Genomic DNA, 13427 nt, shown 5'->3' with positions numbered 1-13427 from the left:
TGTGTATTTAACGTAACGCCGATGATACTTGTCAATGTCATACTTGAGAATATAGAATTATTTAATTGTATTTAATTAATGCTAGAATTCAACACCAGCTGTTTCTCTCAACGTTGAAGACATTTTCTTAACATGGCAAAGGTAGGGAACGCACAGTCTATATATTGGCTGCTTTCCTTTTAGGAGACACAGTCGACATAAGTTGACACAAGAGTCATTCTGTTTCTGTCTCTCACTGAAAACTGAACAAAGATAGAATGACTTTTGTGTCGACTTGTGTCGACTGTGTCTTCTAAAAGGAAAGCAGCCATTATACGTCTATGCTACGTACACAGGCGACACTGGGTGCGTTCAGACAACTCAACAGTTGCACAACGGTTGAGAGATAATCACTTATGATTGGATCATACTTTTGGAACTGTATCAGATTTTGAAGAATAATCCTATCATAAGAAATGATCTCTCAACCGTTTAGTTTTCTGAACGCACCCAGTGTCCACTAGTGTGAGTGAGACACACTGATATGCTCTTTCTCACACTAATGGACACTGTGTTACACAGTGTCGCCTGTGTACGTAGTTGGAAAGCTCCCATTATGTCTGCACTCTTCCACCAGCCGACGTGCTAAGCGTGACGTAACGCACACGGACGGCGGTTCTCGCTTGTGTGCGTGTTCCCAGTGGCTCCCACCACCTCGGTGCTCTCGGTGCTAGCCGGCTCGAGTTTGCAAGTCTGGGCGACACTGTGTAACTTACACAAAAAATTAATATATATTTATTTTCTTATGTTTTTATATTTATTCTGTATATACTTGCACTGTTATTTACATTGTTATTTAATTTGGTTTTCTTGATGTTAGAAAGCGCAGGTTTGTTGCAAAAGTGCTTCGAGGTAAATTTTTTGTTGGTTTAATAATATAAGTTTTAATAAATGCAAAAATATTAATTACATTTTATGGGTTTTTTGTGTTAATTTCGCATTTTTTATATTCGGTAGTATTTAATATGAAATAGTTAAAAGAAAGAAATTTAAACTAATACTTCTTGACTATATAATATTTACTATATGAATAGTTTATTTAGAATTGTTTGTTGTAATCGTTATCTTTTATTTTCAATATATTTGATTAATGAATTATTTTGTATAACGATAAACACACGTACAGAGGAGTGCACCACATCGTTCCGCTCCAGGGGAAGTGTTTCTCGGAAATTTCTCCTCCGGCTGTCCCTACTACCGCGCGCCGTTTTCCTTCAATTTCGGGCCGCTGGCGGAGATCGAAAGAGTACGGCGCGCGGTAGTAGAAGCATTTCAGAAATTTCAGAGACAAACTTCACCTGCAGCGNAACGATACGGTGCCCTCGATACGGTGAGTCACGATCTGCTCGATCTTGCNACTGTCTCTGCTTCCGGCGCGTTATCAGCAGTCGCTAGGCGATATGTCATCGCGCGTTCAAGGACTCGCTGGTCGAAGGTCGCACGTGCGGCCGAAAAGATGCAATGATGCACTGCACTTTTCGGGAACCCAATGTCGCCCGATTTTTTATATAATATAAATTAAAAGAATAACAGTATTCTAGCAATAANAAGTTTATTGTATTTAAGTTTTAGAAATAAACTACGTACACATTGTCGCTCATCGGAAACCGCGAGAAAGTGGTGGTCTCTTACATCAAAAACAATCTAAACCATTTGTTTTGTTTAATATTATAATAAAAGGTTATATATACGTTTTTTAGCATAACAAAAAAAAATACTAATTAAAATTAATGAAATAATTCTACATATTGTAGTATAAAAAAATGTTTCAATAAAAATATAAATAAATACAAATATATAATTAATACACTATTTACAAAACCAATGTTGTGTATTTCTAAAAGGAATACAGATAGAAAGGAACAGGTAAAAGCAGGGTATACAAAGTACCAATACCACGAAAGATCTTGGAAACTAGGCATTTTACAAAAAGTGTTTCAGATAAAAGTTGTAGGGCTTTAAAAGGATCTATTTATCAATTGTATCAGTGTCACTTTGTAAAGCGCTACTAAGGTCAAGTAAAGAACACAGTGATTTTTTTAAATGGACCACTCTACTTTCTATTGCAGATTCTTATAGCTTAATTCAAGAGCTTTCTAGAACATTATAATAAAGATTATATTCATTAAGCATTTTTTGAGTTATGAAATTATTATTAAACTGCCTAGTTATTTGTGAACTGCCTAATTTTCAAGATTTTTCGCGGTACCGGTACTTTGTATACCCTGTATATATGTACATATATTTAATTGTTTACTTATGTTAATGTCACTTTACACGCGTTACAATTGACGACAAGTCAAAACAAAAATATTTAAGAAATTAAAATGCATCTATAAATAAATATATATATATATATATATTGTTACGCGGCGGACATCGAGTGCGTGAGCCGCGTGAACGGCGTGCGCTCGGCGCGATTGTTCGTTGCCGGGCTACACTCGCGGCAGCGTTTCTGTTTCGTCGCCGTATACATATACATATTTACTGTCGTCAATTGTAACGCGTTTAAAGTAACTTTAAAATAATTATAACACTCTCTATGTATTACGTGTTTTTTTATGTTCTATTCTTTTTCTTATCCCAGATAGCATAGACCTGCAAAGTACGTCCTAAAAACATCCGGAAGATGTGCTACTTTCAAGCAGGGACTTATACCGATATGCAAAATACCGATATTTTTGAGTAATACTATGAAAACCCTTATGCAAACCGAAATGCAGANATACCGGTATAACGTCATACGATAATACCGGTATATTTCCCAAAATTTACCTATATTTACCGATAATTTTTCGAGCACATTAAGCGATTGATATTATATTAAGAAACTAACAGAAGACGATTTTTACAATTTATATATAAATTTGTCCAATACGACGAAAAAATAAATTAGAGAAAAGCAAATTTTGTACACGAGTATTTTCAGTATATGATTTATCGTGCAACAAATCATTATGTTTAATTAATGATTGTAGACATGAAATTACTGTAAGTAAGTTTAGTTTTGAATATATAGTTTTGAATATATTTATATATACTAGACGTCGATTTTATTTTTTAAATAAAATGTATATACAAAATTGCCGAATGCGTATAAACAGAAGTATTGAAATCCTATAGTTAAACTCTACCGGTTCCGGCATAAGTTAACAGTTATTGGCCGTATAAACCAGGCCTAAAAGACGGTGCCGGGGCGTGTGCCGGCAGAATCGTCCCGAAAGGTGTTGCCGCCAAAGGCTCTACTCGACAGAGCATCGCTCGTCTAACTTTGCGTCGCATATGTGACATCGCGGATGAAATGACTGTACAAGAAAACAATAAAGAAAGAGAAAATAATAAAGAAAGAGTTGTGATTTATTCACAAGAAAAAATACAAGTTAATTTTCGACTATCTTCTCTCGCAGCATCCTAAAGATTCTACGGGATAACACTTCCCTAACAGAACATGTAGCTTCTGAGAAGCTTCGAAGCAAATGCTAACAGTATATTGTTAATATTCTACGATCATTCGACATACGTATCATAATGTAATGAGTACATGTTGAGTAAGTGTTAAGGAGCGCCCTAAAGTCGTTCGTTTTATATACAGAGAATATCTTGTAGCATGTACTCAGGATATCTACAAAATGGTTTTGGTATACTCTCAGCATGTATCAGTACATTATGTACACACACGCACACGCTTACACATATATATTATATCATATATTAAGGTTAGGGTTAGGTTAGGTTAAGTTAGGTAATGTTATTTTTTGTATTTTATATATTTTAGTTTATTTGAATTTACTGTATTTGAATATGTAGTGTAATACACATAGTACTAATAATATATAAACATTATAAACCAACATATAATTTTCGTGGTGTAAAACTTACAAATTAAAATACGGCGTACAATTAATATTATTTCAATAACAGACATAAATCTTTTAAAAATAAAATTAAACATTTATAAAGAATTTTCTTTTTTAAACAAAGAATTCTAAGAAAAATCAAATAAAATTTGAATAAACATTCAAAGATACTTATTCTTTTTAAAATATTTCGCAAAAACCAAAAAATACTAAAAATAAAAATGTAATATATTAATGACTATCTTCTTCTTCTTGTTGTTGAGTTACTTGTGGTTTTTTTTTCTTCATCCGTTCTTTTGCATTATTTAACCATGTTTTAATTGGAGATGCGATTTCTTCGTTTGTTACGTTTGTATGTAACTTTCGGATTATACCTAGAAAAAATACAAGTTTTTCATTACATTTTCATTTTACTTATTTCTTAAATTAGGACACAAATGTTTCTATAATATATTTAGGTGAGAATTCCCCGGTAAAAAATTTTCCATGTATAAAATTGTATGAACATTCGGCACATATAAATTTGAATAATTAGATATAATAAGTTTAATTTGTGTATAAGTATATATGAAAAATTTTTTACCGGGTCATTATATGCTTTATTTGTAATATGTACAAAAGAGATGAAGAGTTGAAATATATTAATACTTGTAAACAGTTTTACTTACTTCAATAACTATACTAGATATAATTATGAATATCCCGGTTTTTAAGAAATATTATTTAATAAGAAATAAAAATTGTTCATAAAATTTTACTTACTCATAATTACTTTGCATATCTCTAGTTGTGAAAACGCTTTTTTCTCTTCCGTTCCATTCCAACTGTAGCGTACTGCCACTTCGTTTGATAGTATGGTTTTCATCAATTCTCTGCAAGATTTTCTTAAATCATCCGTTCCACATGCTTTCAATTGCTCAATCTACAATTATTAAAAAGTAACATTATTTTTTTTGAATTGATTTAGATCGTAAATTGTTGTTCTTTCTGTTTTAANATACTTTGTATTGAAATAACAAATGTTAAGGCATCCTATTGAGCGGAAATCCATTACGGAACAGAATGTGTAGAACCAGCTTGTCTAATCATAGCCATTCCATTTTTTTTCCTTCGCTTTTTTTATGGCTATGATTGGTCGCGCTGGCTACGCGCATTCCGTTCCGCTATGAATTTCCACTCAATGAGACACCGCTCTTAAACTTACCATACACTTTCGATAACATATATCATTTTTCAATTTTAATTCCATTAATTGTAACTCATTTTCATTTTTCAGCGGCAAATTATCAAAAACATCAATATTTTGTTTATTATCCTCCTCAATATTAGAAATTGAAAGCTTTTGAAGGATAGCCTCGAGAGATGTGTTCATATTATTTTCAATTTGATTTAATTTCACTTCGAAATTTTTTAGCTTTCTTATAGCAAAACTTTGGGAATTATCACTTTCTGTAACACATTAAAAATATTTTATTCACATTTATTATTTTATTTTTATCAAAAGAAAAAATATATATAAATTTTAAACAATTTGGTAGATTTAGAAATACATTAAGAAAAATATCATGTTAAAAATATCATGTTAAAAATATCATGTTAAAAATATCAAGTTTATATATAAATAAACGTTATGACTTTAAAATATATACTAAATATATACTAATATATACTAATAAATATGTACAGACGGCGTCATTAATTCGAAGAATAGGCGCGGGGATCACATAAAAAGTCCAGTTGATTCAAATATCCATTAGTCCCAAAGTCGGGTGTCCAGTTGTGGACACCCGATTGCTACGAGTTAGTTAGTACGGCGCCCGTTGGCGCTACGAGCAACCGCCCCGCTTGCCCTCCGATCCCCGCGCCTATTCTTCGAATTAATGACGCCGTCTGTACTATACAGGATGTCCCAGAATTGGTGTAACATTTCTCGCAGACAGGTAGAAGGAGTAAAACTGAGTCGAAAAGTCCTATACCAGCTTGGAGCTGTCATTTTGCACGTGGCTGCACGCTCATTCGCGGATCTTTAATTAAGATGAGTTATTTAAGATTTTGATAACTATTACAGATCTAGCAAAATGATATAGGACTTTTTGACTCGGTTTTACTCCTTCTACCTGTCTGCGAGAGATGTTACACCAATTCTGGGACATTTTGTATATAATTATAAGTAATGCAGAGATACTACTTCATACTAACTTTGTTCAACATCTGGTACTATGTTATGNGCTAATGAGATGTTTTCTTTCTTTCTATTATCATTTCAATAATTTATATAATTTTAACATTGATTTAGTTATATCAAAATGATTATATGATTATCTCTGTATGAAATAGCAAATTCATTGTCATTTTTTTTAGAATGAAGATTTAGCTAACAAAAAATATAAAATAATTAATACTATATGATCTTATCGTATGCTAGAAAATCTCTATTATAAAAAGCATATATGAAAATAAAAAACAATGCATAAAAATTATTTAAAGTATGAAAAAATATACGAAAAATATAGTACAAAATTATTTTATAATAACGTTGACTATACAAGATTATAAATACATTATAATCATCAAATACGAAGTGAAATAAAAATTGTTTGTACACTAACCTTCTTCTTTAACCCAGTTTGAACTTGAGGGTAAGTTATTGTCATCATTGTTTTCATAATGAATCTCTGAATGAATATGAATTAAAATTCAATTGTTTACTATACACATAACAGTCTATTATTATTAATACCATATTTCTAGTTTTCTATATATTAATGTTTTTTCGTATTACCTTTTTTTGTACTTTTTGTAGATTTTTCTATAGAAATCGGAATTTTAGGAAGCTCTGAAGTTAAATTGTCGTCAGATAGTTCTTCGTTGCTACTCGCTGACGTATCTATGATTTTAGCGTCTCTAATTTTCCTTGACTTTTTTAGATTCTCTTCTTTTTCTGTGTTAGAGTTCAAATCTAACAGAAATTGTTTGACTTCTTCCAATTTTTTTCTTGCTACTGAATAGTCAGCTACAATAATATATAATAATAAAATTGTTATTTTTTTATGTTCTTAAGAAATATAAGAAATATAAAAATATATTAATATTATACGAAAAAGTAATAATACATTTTAAAAAATATAATGATAGTACTTACAGTACGATGCATATATTTCTTTAACATGATGTTGCGTCCAATCAGATTTCGGATCCATCATAAACATGACCGCTTTATAATAATCTGAATCACTTTTAAAATTTGGCCATTTGACTTTCAATTTACGTTCATCCAACCAATTGGATGGAATTACTTGAAGTTCATTTTCAAATTCGAGCACGTAAAATAAATTTCCATCGGTCATTCTGTTTGAGCGTATAAATTATATTTTGGTATGTATTAACGGAAAAACTGCAAATCTGTTATCTCCACATGGCAATAAAATTCATTTATTATAACTCAGTTTATTGTAAGAATAAGAAGACTATTAATATATATTACATATATTTAATATATTAAATTATTTAATTATATTAAGATTAATTTTATGTAATAGTTTTATGTAATAGCTTTATGTAATTTAATATACTATATTTAATATATTATATTTAATAATGTAATAACATTATTTAATATAATTACTAATTAGTATATATTTTTAAATTAAAAAATATATATCAGTCAGTAATTGCGTAGCGAGTGACACTTTTGCAAACAAAAAATTTTCGTATAAATTTAAGACTTAAAGTCCAGATTAACAATTATTGAACACTTACAAACGCTTACAAGTCTTTACACAGAGAGAACGGTTTATTTAAATTTAATAATCCGATTTGTTTGACTCATATTTGTTGCATTCAAATAACATAATTTTATACCAAACAACAATTTTGTTGAATGAAACTTTGTATTGTTACGTTATACTAAATCATAATACGAAAGAAATAATATAAGTGCTTGAAATAATTTATTTCAACAAAATAATGTTTTATTAGGTTTTTTCCATCAAATAAAGCATTATTTAATGAAAAAATCAATTTTTAACATCAATGTAACATAAACAGACTATATTTTATTTAAATATAGCATTATTTGAGATCAAAAATTTGGTTGCGTTGTAAAAATGTATACTTTAAATCATATTTAATAATAATAAGAGAGAGAAATATTTTTACTAAAATAATATTTGAAAGAAATAATAAATGAACTGTGTAAGATAGCTTGAGAATAAGTAGATAAAAATAATCACATTTTAGTAACAAACAAGTAGTCTTGCGGACTGAGTGCAAGTGCTGCGAATAACGATAAGGAGCGTCTCGAGTTTGATTCCCGCTATCATCTTTAGGATATTTTTAGGTCCGGTCACTTTTAATCGAATTTATCGGTTGATTGGCGAGCTGAACCGGGCTTCCAAAAATTAATTCAAATGAAATCTCTTAGCTGTGTAAAAGCGCAAGTCGCGAAAAATTCTTTTATTGAATTTTTAGATGTATTTAACTTAATAAACTATTTTGTTTCGTCTCACGCTTAACGTAAACACTATGCAAACTTTCAGAAACGCTTTATACAAACGCCAACAAACTTTCAACGAATTTCCGCAAAACGCTCATACAAACGTCAAATAAACGCTTATAAAACTTCTCATTTTCGTCAGGGTAGTGCCTCGCGCTGAGTATGTGCGCAAAGTGTGTGCGCACTGCGCGAAGTACCACCATAGACGTATAATACTACCTTTGCCATGTTAAAAAAATGTCTTCAACGTTGAGAGAGACAGCTGGTGTTGAACAGTAGCCTCATCTTTGTCTAGCAAAGTAGTGGGGGAAAAAGAAGTCTTCGCTGATTGATAGAATAGTAGTGGAAAGGTGGAGATAGAAAAATAATGGGGGTGAAGAAGAATGAAAGAGATTAAGGGGTGATGGTAGGTTATAGGTGGTATGAAACATTAGGCCCTGATCCCACCACAGACATTGATAGACAGAGAAAAATTTACTATTCAAAGTAAGTTGTCTCTCTCAACATTGAAGACATCTTTTCAGCCAAACGCGCAGTCTATATATTGTACGTCTATGGGTACCACGTGCTTCACTTATATGCAAGTGGAGCCGCTGAGAAGATAATTATATACGCGTTGAAAAAAGATAATGTGAGAAAACGAAATAGAAAATACGATATATGTAGATATAAGTAGATGTACTTTGAACATTATGCGCATGTGCAGTGACATATAATACATAGGGCTATTCTACAATAAATTGAAAATGTCCCGTTGCCAGTTTATTTAGCAATTACAAAAAGAAAAGTATTATTTCTGGTTGTGCTTTGTCGTTGCGATTGCTAAAAAAGAGTTAGTCAACTTTTAACTTTTTTGTCAACAGCAACTGGCAACCGCAACACGTAAAATAATACTTTTTCCCTAGTAGTCGCAACTGGCGACGGGACATTTTCAACTCATTGTAGAATGACCCATAAAGAGACAACAGAGGCTAATATAAAAAGTTGTGTTTAATTAAATAAGAAATATAAAAAATATAAAATATAAAAAAAAATAATATAATGTATATAAGTAAAACAAGACAAATTAGTTTAGGTATATAAAAATTCAGAAAAAAATAAGATGAGAAGTAAATATTAAAAAGTGCATTGTGTTGTAATAAAAAAAGTGTTTGTCAAAACCCTTTTGTTCTACAAAAATGTGTGATATCCAAACAAAATACCTTTTTTCAAATGCTGCACTCTGTCTTTAGGTTTCGGTGCGAACTGTCCGCAGATAAGCACGCTTATGAGTCAGGTGGTCTGAATCTGAGAGAGTCGCGTCCGCAAAGAGTTAAGCCAATATATAAATAATTTTTCCTTTATGTACAATGTCTAATTCATTTAAATTACTGTGTAGATTTGTTATTACTTCAAATATTTGAATATTAATAAATTCAAATATTAATAAAAAAGAAAAATAAAAAAGATTTATTAACACGTTCCGTACCGGTCCGATTTTTGATAACTTTTTGTTCACGCCGCGTGGGTCGTATGCGCCCCACGGTTTCGAGACTACCAATTTTGTTGATGACATGTTTCATAATATTTCTACGATTGCAGAAATCGTTATTATCAAGAAAAAAGTAGTTAAATGCCTATGGTGTAATAACTATATTGCATATGATATTTAGACATCACTATGATTTTAGAAAATATTTTATGATAATGTCACACTCAATAGCAAAAATAGCACATGGCCTGAACGGAAAGTCTAGAGTGAGGCGTATACGACCCATACGGCATGGAACGTGTTAATAAAATTATTATTAAAAAAAAAGAAAAAAGAAAACTATATAAAAATATATATTCTTGTCTTGTTTTTTATATAAAACAAAATTGTGTAAATATACATGTACATATACATGCAAACTTTTACAAAACAAAGAATTGTAACAAAAATGTAACAATTGTATAACAAATTGTAACTTACCAATTCAAACGTTCTTCTTCTTCTTTTTTGCTAATTACTATGGCGTACGTCTCTTCACGATAGGAGCAAAAACCACACGCAACAACTCCAACCACACACTATTCAATGTTCTCAGGATTGGCTCTTTTATATCCAGCCGTGGCTAGTCGCGTATCTTCGCAATGAGAGGCACGAGGCCCGAGAAAGGGAGACGCACGAAGTCCAAATATGGGCATAGATGGTCGAGCGTCATTATGCGCAGGCGCATCTACCAAGTGAGTGCGAGCGAGACAAAACACATATATGTAATACTCCTATATTGCTAGTACGGTGCCGACCTGAAGCTCACCGTTACGGTGCAGACAATATAGTAGCCTCTCTCTCCAGCTGCTTTGTGCGCATGCGGTGAACATAATGACGCTCGACCATCTATGCCCATATTTGGACTTCGTGCGTCTCCCTTTCTCGGGCCTCTCATTGCGAAGATACGCGACTAGCAATATAGGAGTATTACATTTTTTTATATGACAAAACATTAGAAAGTGAGAGAAAGAACGCGAAAAAGAGAAATGCGCAAGCGTGCTTGAACAAAACAAATGTTTTACATTGTTTTTGACGGAAGAGACCACCACCTTCTCGCGGTTTCCGATGAGCGACAATGTGTACGTAGTTTATTTCTAAAACTTAAATACAATAAACTTCTTATTGCAAGAATACTTTTATTCTTTTAATTTATATTGTATAAAAAATCAGGCGACATCGGGTTCCCGAAAAGTGCAGTGCATCATTGCATCTTTTCGGCCGCACGTGCGACCTTCGACCAGCGAGTCCTTGAACGCGCGATGACATATCGCGTAGCGACTGCTAACTGATCCGCGCCGGAAGCAGTGGCAAGAGCGAGCAGATTGTGACTCACAATCACGCAGTAAGCACGCAGCAGCAAGTAGAGAGGATATGTATACAGGCAAACAGCCGTGTACAGAGGAGGGCACCGTATCGTTCCGCTGCAAGGGAAGTTTTTCTCTGAAATTTCTCTTCTGGATGCTTCTACTACCGCGCGCCGTAGGGGAGACCGGGGCTAGTTGCCTATAGGGGTAGGTAGACTAAGGCCCGGTTTCACAATTGACGGTTAACTCGAATTAACGGAAGCCCATCTTGCTGAACTCGGCGTAACGCATCTTTTCTTCCTAAACATGAACTGTGATTGGTTAGCGAAGATTTGACAAAGAAGATTGAACGCGTTAAACCGAGCTCAGCAAGTCGAACTTCGGTTAATTCGAGTTAACCGCGAATTGTGAAACCGGGTCTAAGTGTTAATAACATTGCATCTATATGTGCTTTGTCGCGGAAAAATTTTCTGTAAAAACAAGTCGTCTACTAATGCTATTCATTTGTTTTCTACGCCATGATCGCACGTTACTTCAGAATTATAGACGTTTATCGAAAAATTAGCCGCGTAAGTAAATATTTTTTTTTGAAGATTTTATGTTCTCATGCTGTATATAGTTACGATAGGATAAATGTTAAAAGAATATCTTAAAGTTTGTTTATTAAACAAACTATTGAAGCAGTAATTTTTTTTATATATAATTAATTTAAGGTTAAGATAGAGCATTAAAGACAAAATGATCGTTCGGGGCTGGTTGGCTAATAACGTCTGGGGTTATATGACTAACTAGTCAACCAACTCCAGTGATCCAATATCAGTTTTTACTAAATTTTCATTATACTGAATAATGATTAAATACTAACTTGTTTTATAGAATAATGAGGACATATAAAAGAAAATCAAACAGAGATTCAACTTAAAAAAAAATTATTGAACAATGGATTCAGTGTATTTCATGCAAGATGTGGACTCATTTAAATTGTGCAAAAAGTAGTCTGGTTTTCTACAAATGTAAAAATAGTGTTTCAGACTTAAGAAAAACTTAAGTAAAAAATTAAAAACAAGAAGTTTACATATATAGGTATTTATGATTTAATATTCTAAGTTTTTGTTGATATAAAGTTTAAAGTATATTATAACCGATATTATAAAGTTCAAAATATATTAAAAAAGTTGAAATATTAAAAATTTTTAACTGTATTTTGTTGCAAAAGCAATTTTTTATGTTTTGTTTAAATTTGATAAATATGTATTCATTATAATTTGTGTTGAGAAATCATTTAGTTTATTATTAAAGTATAAAAAAAAGATAAATAATATTTTGTAATAAAAAACAACTTTTTTGCCATTGTATTAAACCACTAAGTTGTTAATAACATTTTCTTTACTTCTTATACTTTAGTCAAACCTACCCCATACTGTAAGTTTACCAACCCCGACCGTGGGGCTAGTTGACTAACATGACAAGTGTTCAGAAAATATTAAAATACCTCAGTCGTTGTAACATTAAGTCTACTTTTACTATTTAATCACATAGTCAAATATATAAGATATACTAACCATTATAACGATTATATGTGTAGGAAGACGGCGATTATAAATCAATTAAGCAGGATGTTATGCAATAAAAGCACTGTGTAATGTTGAGCAAAACGTTTCGACTGTTTATTCAGTATTCATCAATCAAACTTGACACATTGTAATCGTTATCTAACATATTTTGTAGAATAAAAGTGCATATAAAGTCTTGCGACTGATGAAGACTGAATAAACAGTCGAAACGTTTTGCTCAACATTACACAATGTTTTTATTGCATAACATCCTGCCTAATTGGTTTATAATCGCCGTCTTCCTACACATACTTGTTTTTTTTATAAATTGAACCAGAGGACAATCCTCATCCTTGACATTGTTTTATTATAACGATATCTCGCTCATATAATTTATTAAAAATCAAATACTGAAAAATTGGCCTACCAGCCCCGGTCTCCCCTACTCTTTCGATCTCCGCCAGCGGCCCGAAATTGAAGGAAAACGAGGCGCGATAGTAGGGACAGCCGGAGGAGAAATTTCCGGGAAATACTTCCCCTGGAGCGGAACGGTGCACTACTCTGTACGTGTGTTTTGTATATCGTTATACAAAATAATTCATTAATCAAATATATTGAAAATAAAAGATAATGATTACAACAAACAACTCTAAATAAACTATTTAT

The 13427-nt window shown here is 32.0% G+C and overlaps 1 protein-coding gene across 5 annotated transcripts; it reads right to left on the bottom strand.

Annotated features, from left to right (window-relative positions):
* Positions 1–4109: 4109 nt before the first annotated feature.
* On the bottom strand, positions 4110–10451 carry LOC109861985. 5 transcript variants are annotated; one of them, XM_020441863.1, is made up of 9 exons: positions 10343–10451; positions 9594–9678; positions 8129–8286; positions 7039–7244; positions 6679–6909; positions 6506–6571; positions 5101–5345; positions 4659–4818; positions 4110–4270 (listed from the first exon to the last, which is right to left on the bottom strand). In XM_020441863.1, the coding sequence occupies exons 4-9, from the start codon at positions 7241–7243 to the stop codon at positions 4128–4130; spliced, it is 1050 nt and encodes a 349-aa protein (XP_020297452.1). In that variant the 5' UTR covers position 7244; positions 8129–8286; positions 9594–9678; positions 10343–10451; the 3' UTR covers positions 4110–4127. The 5 variants fall into 5 exon arrangements, with proteins under 5 accessions (XP_020297452.1, XP_020297453.1, XP_020297451.1 ...); XM_020441864.1 differs by lacking the exon at positions 8129–8286 and having other exon boundaries at positions 7039–7305; XM_020441862.1 differs by lacking the exon at positions 8129–8286.
* Between the last annotated feature and the right edge of the window lie 2976 nt (positions 10452–13427).

Source organism: Pseudomyrmex gracilis, unplaced genomic scaffold (assembly GCF_002006095.1).
Source record: "Pseudomyrmex gracilis isolate BER0280 unplaced genomic scaffold, ASM200609v1 scaffold_1228, whole genome shotgun sequence".
NCBI classification, from domain to species: Eukaryota; Metazoa; Arthropoda; class Insecta; order Hymenoptera; family Formicidae; genus Pseudomyrmex; species Pseudomyrmex gracilis.
This window is presented reverse-complemented; position numbering and strand designations above follow the sequence as displayed.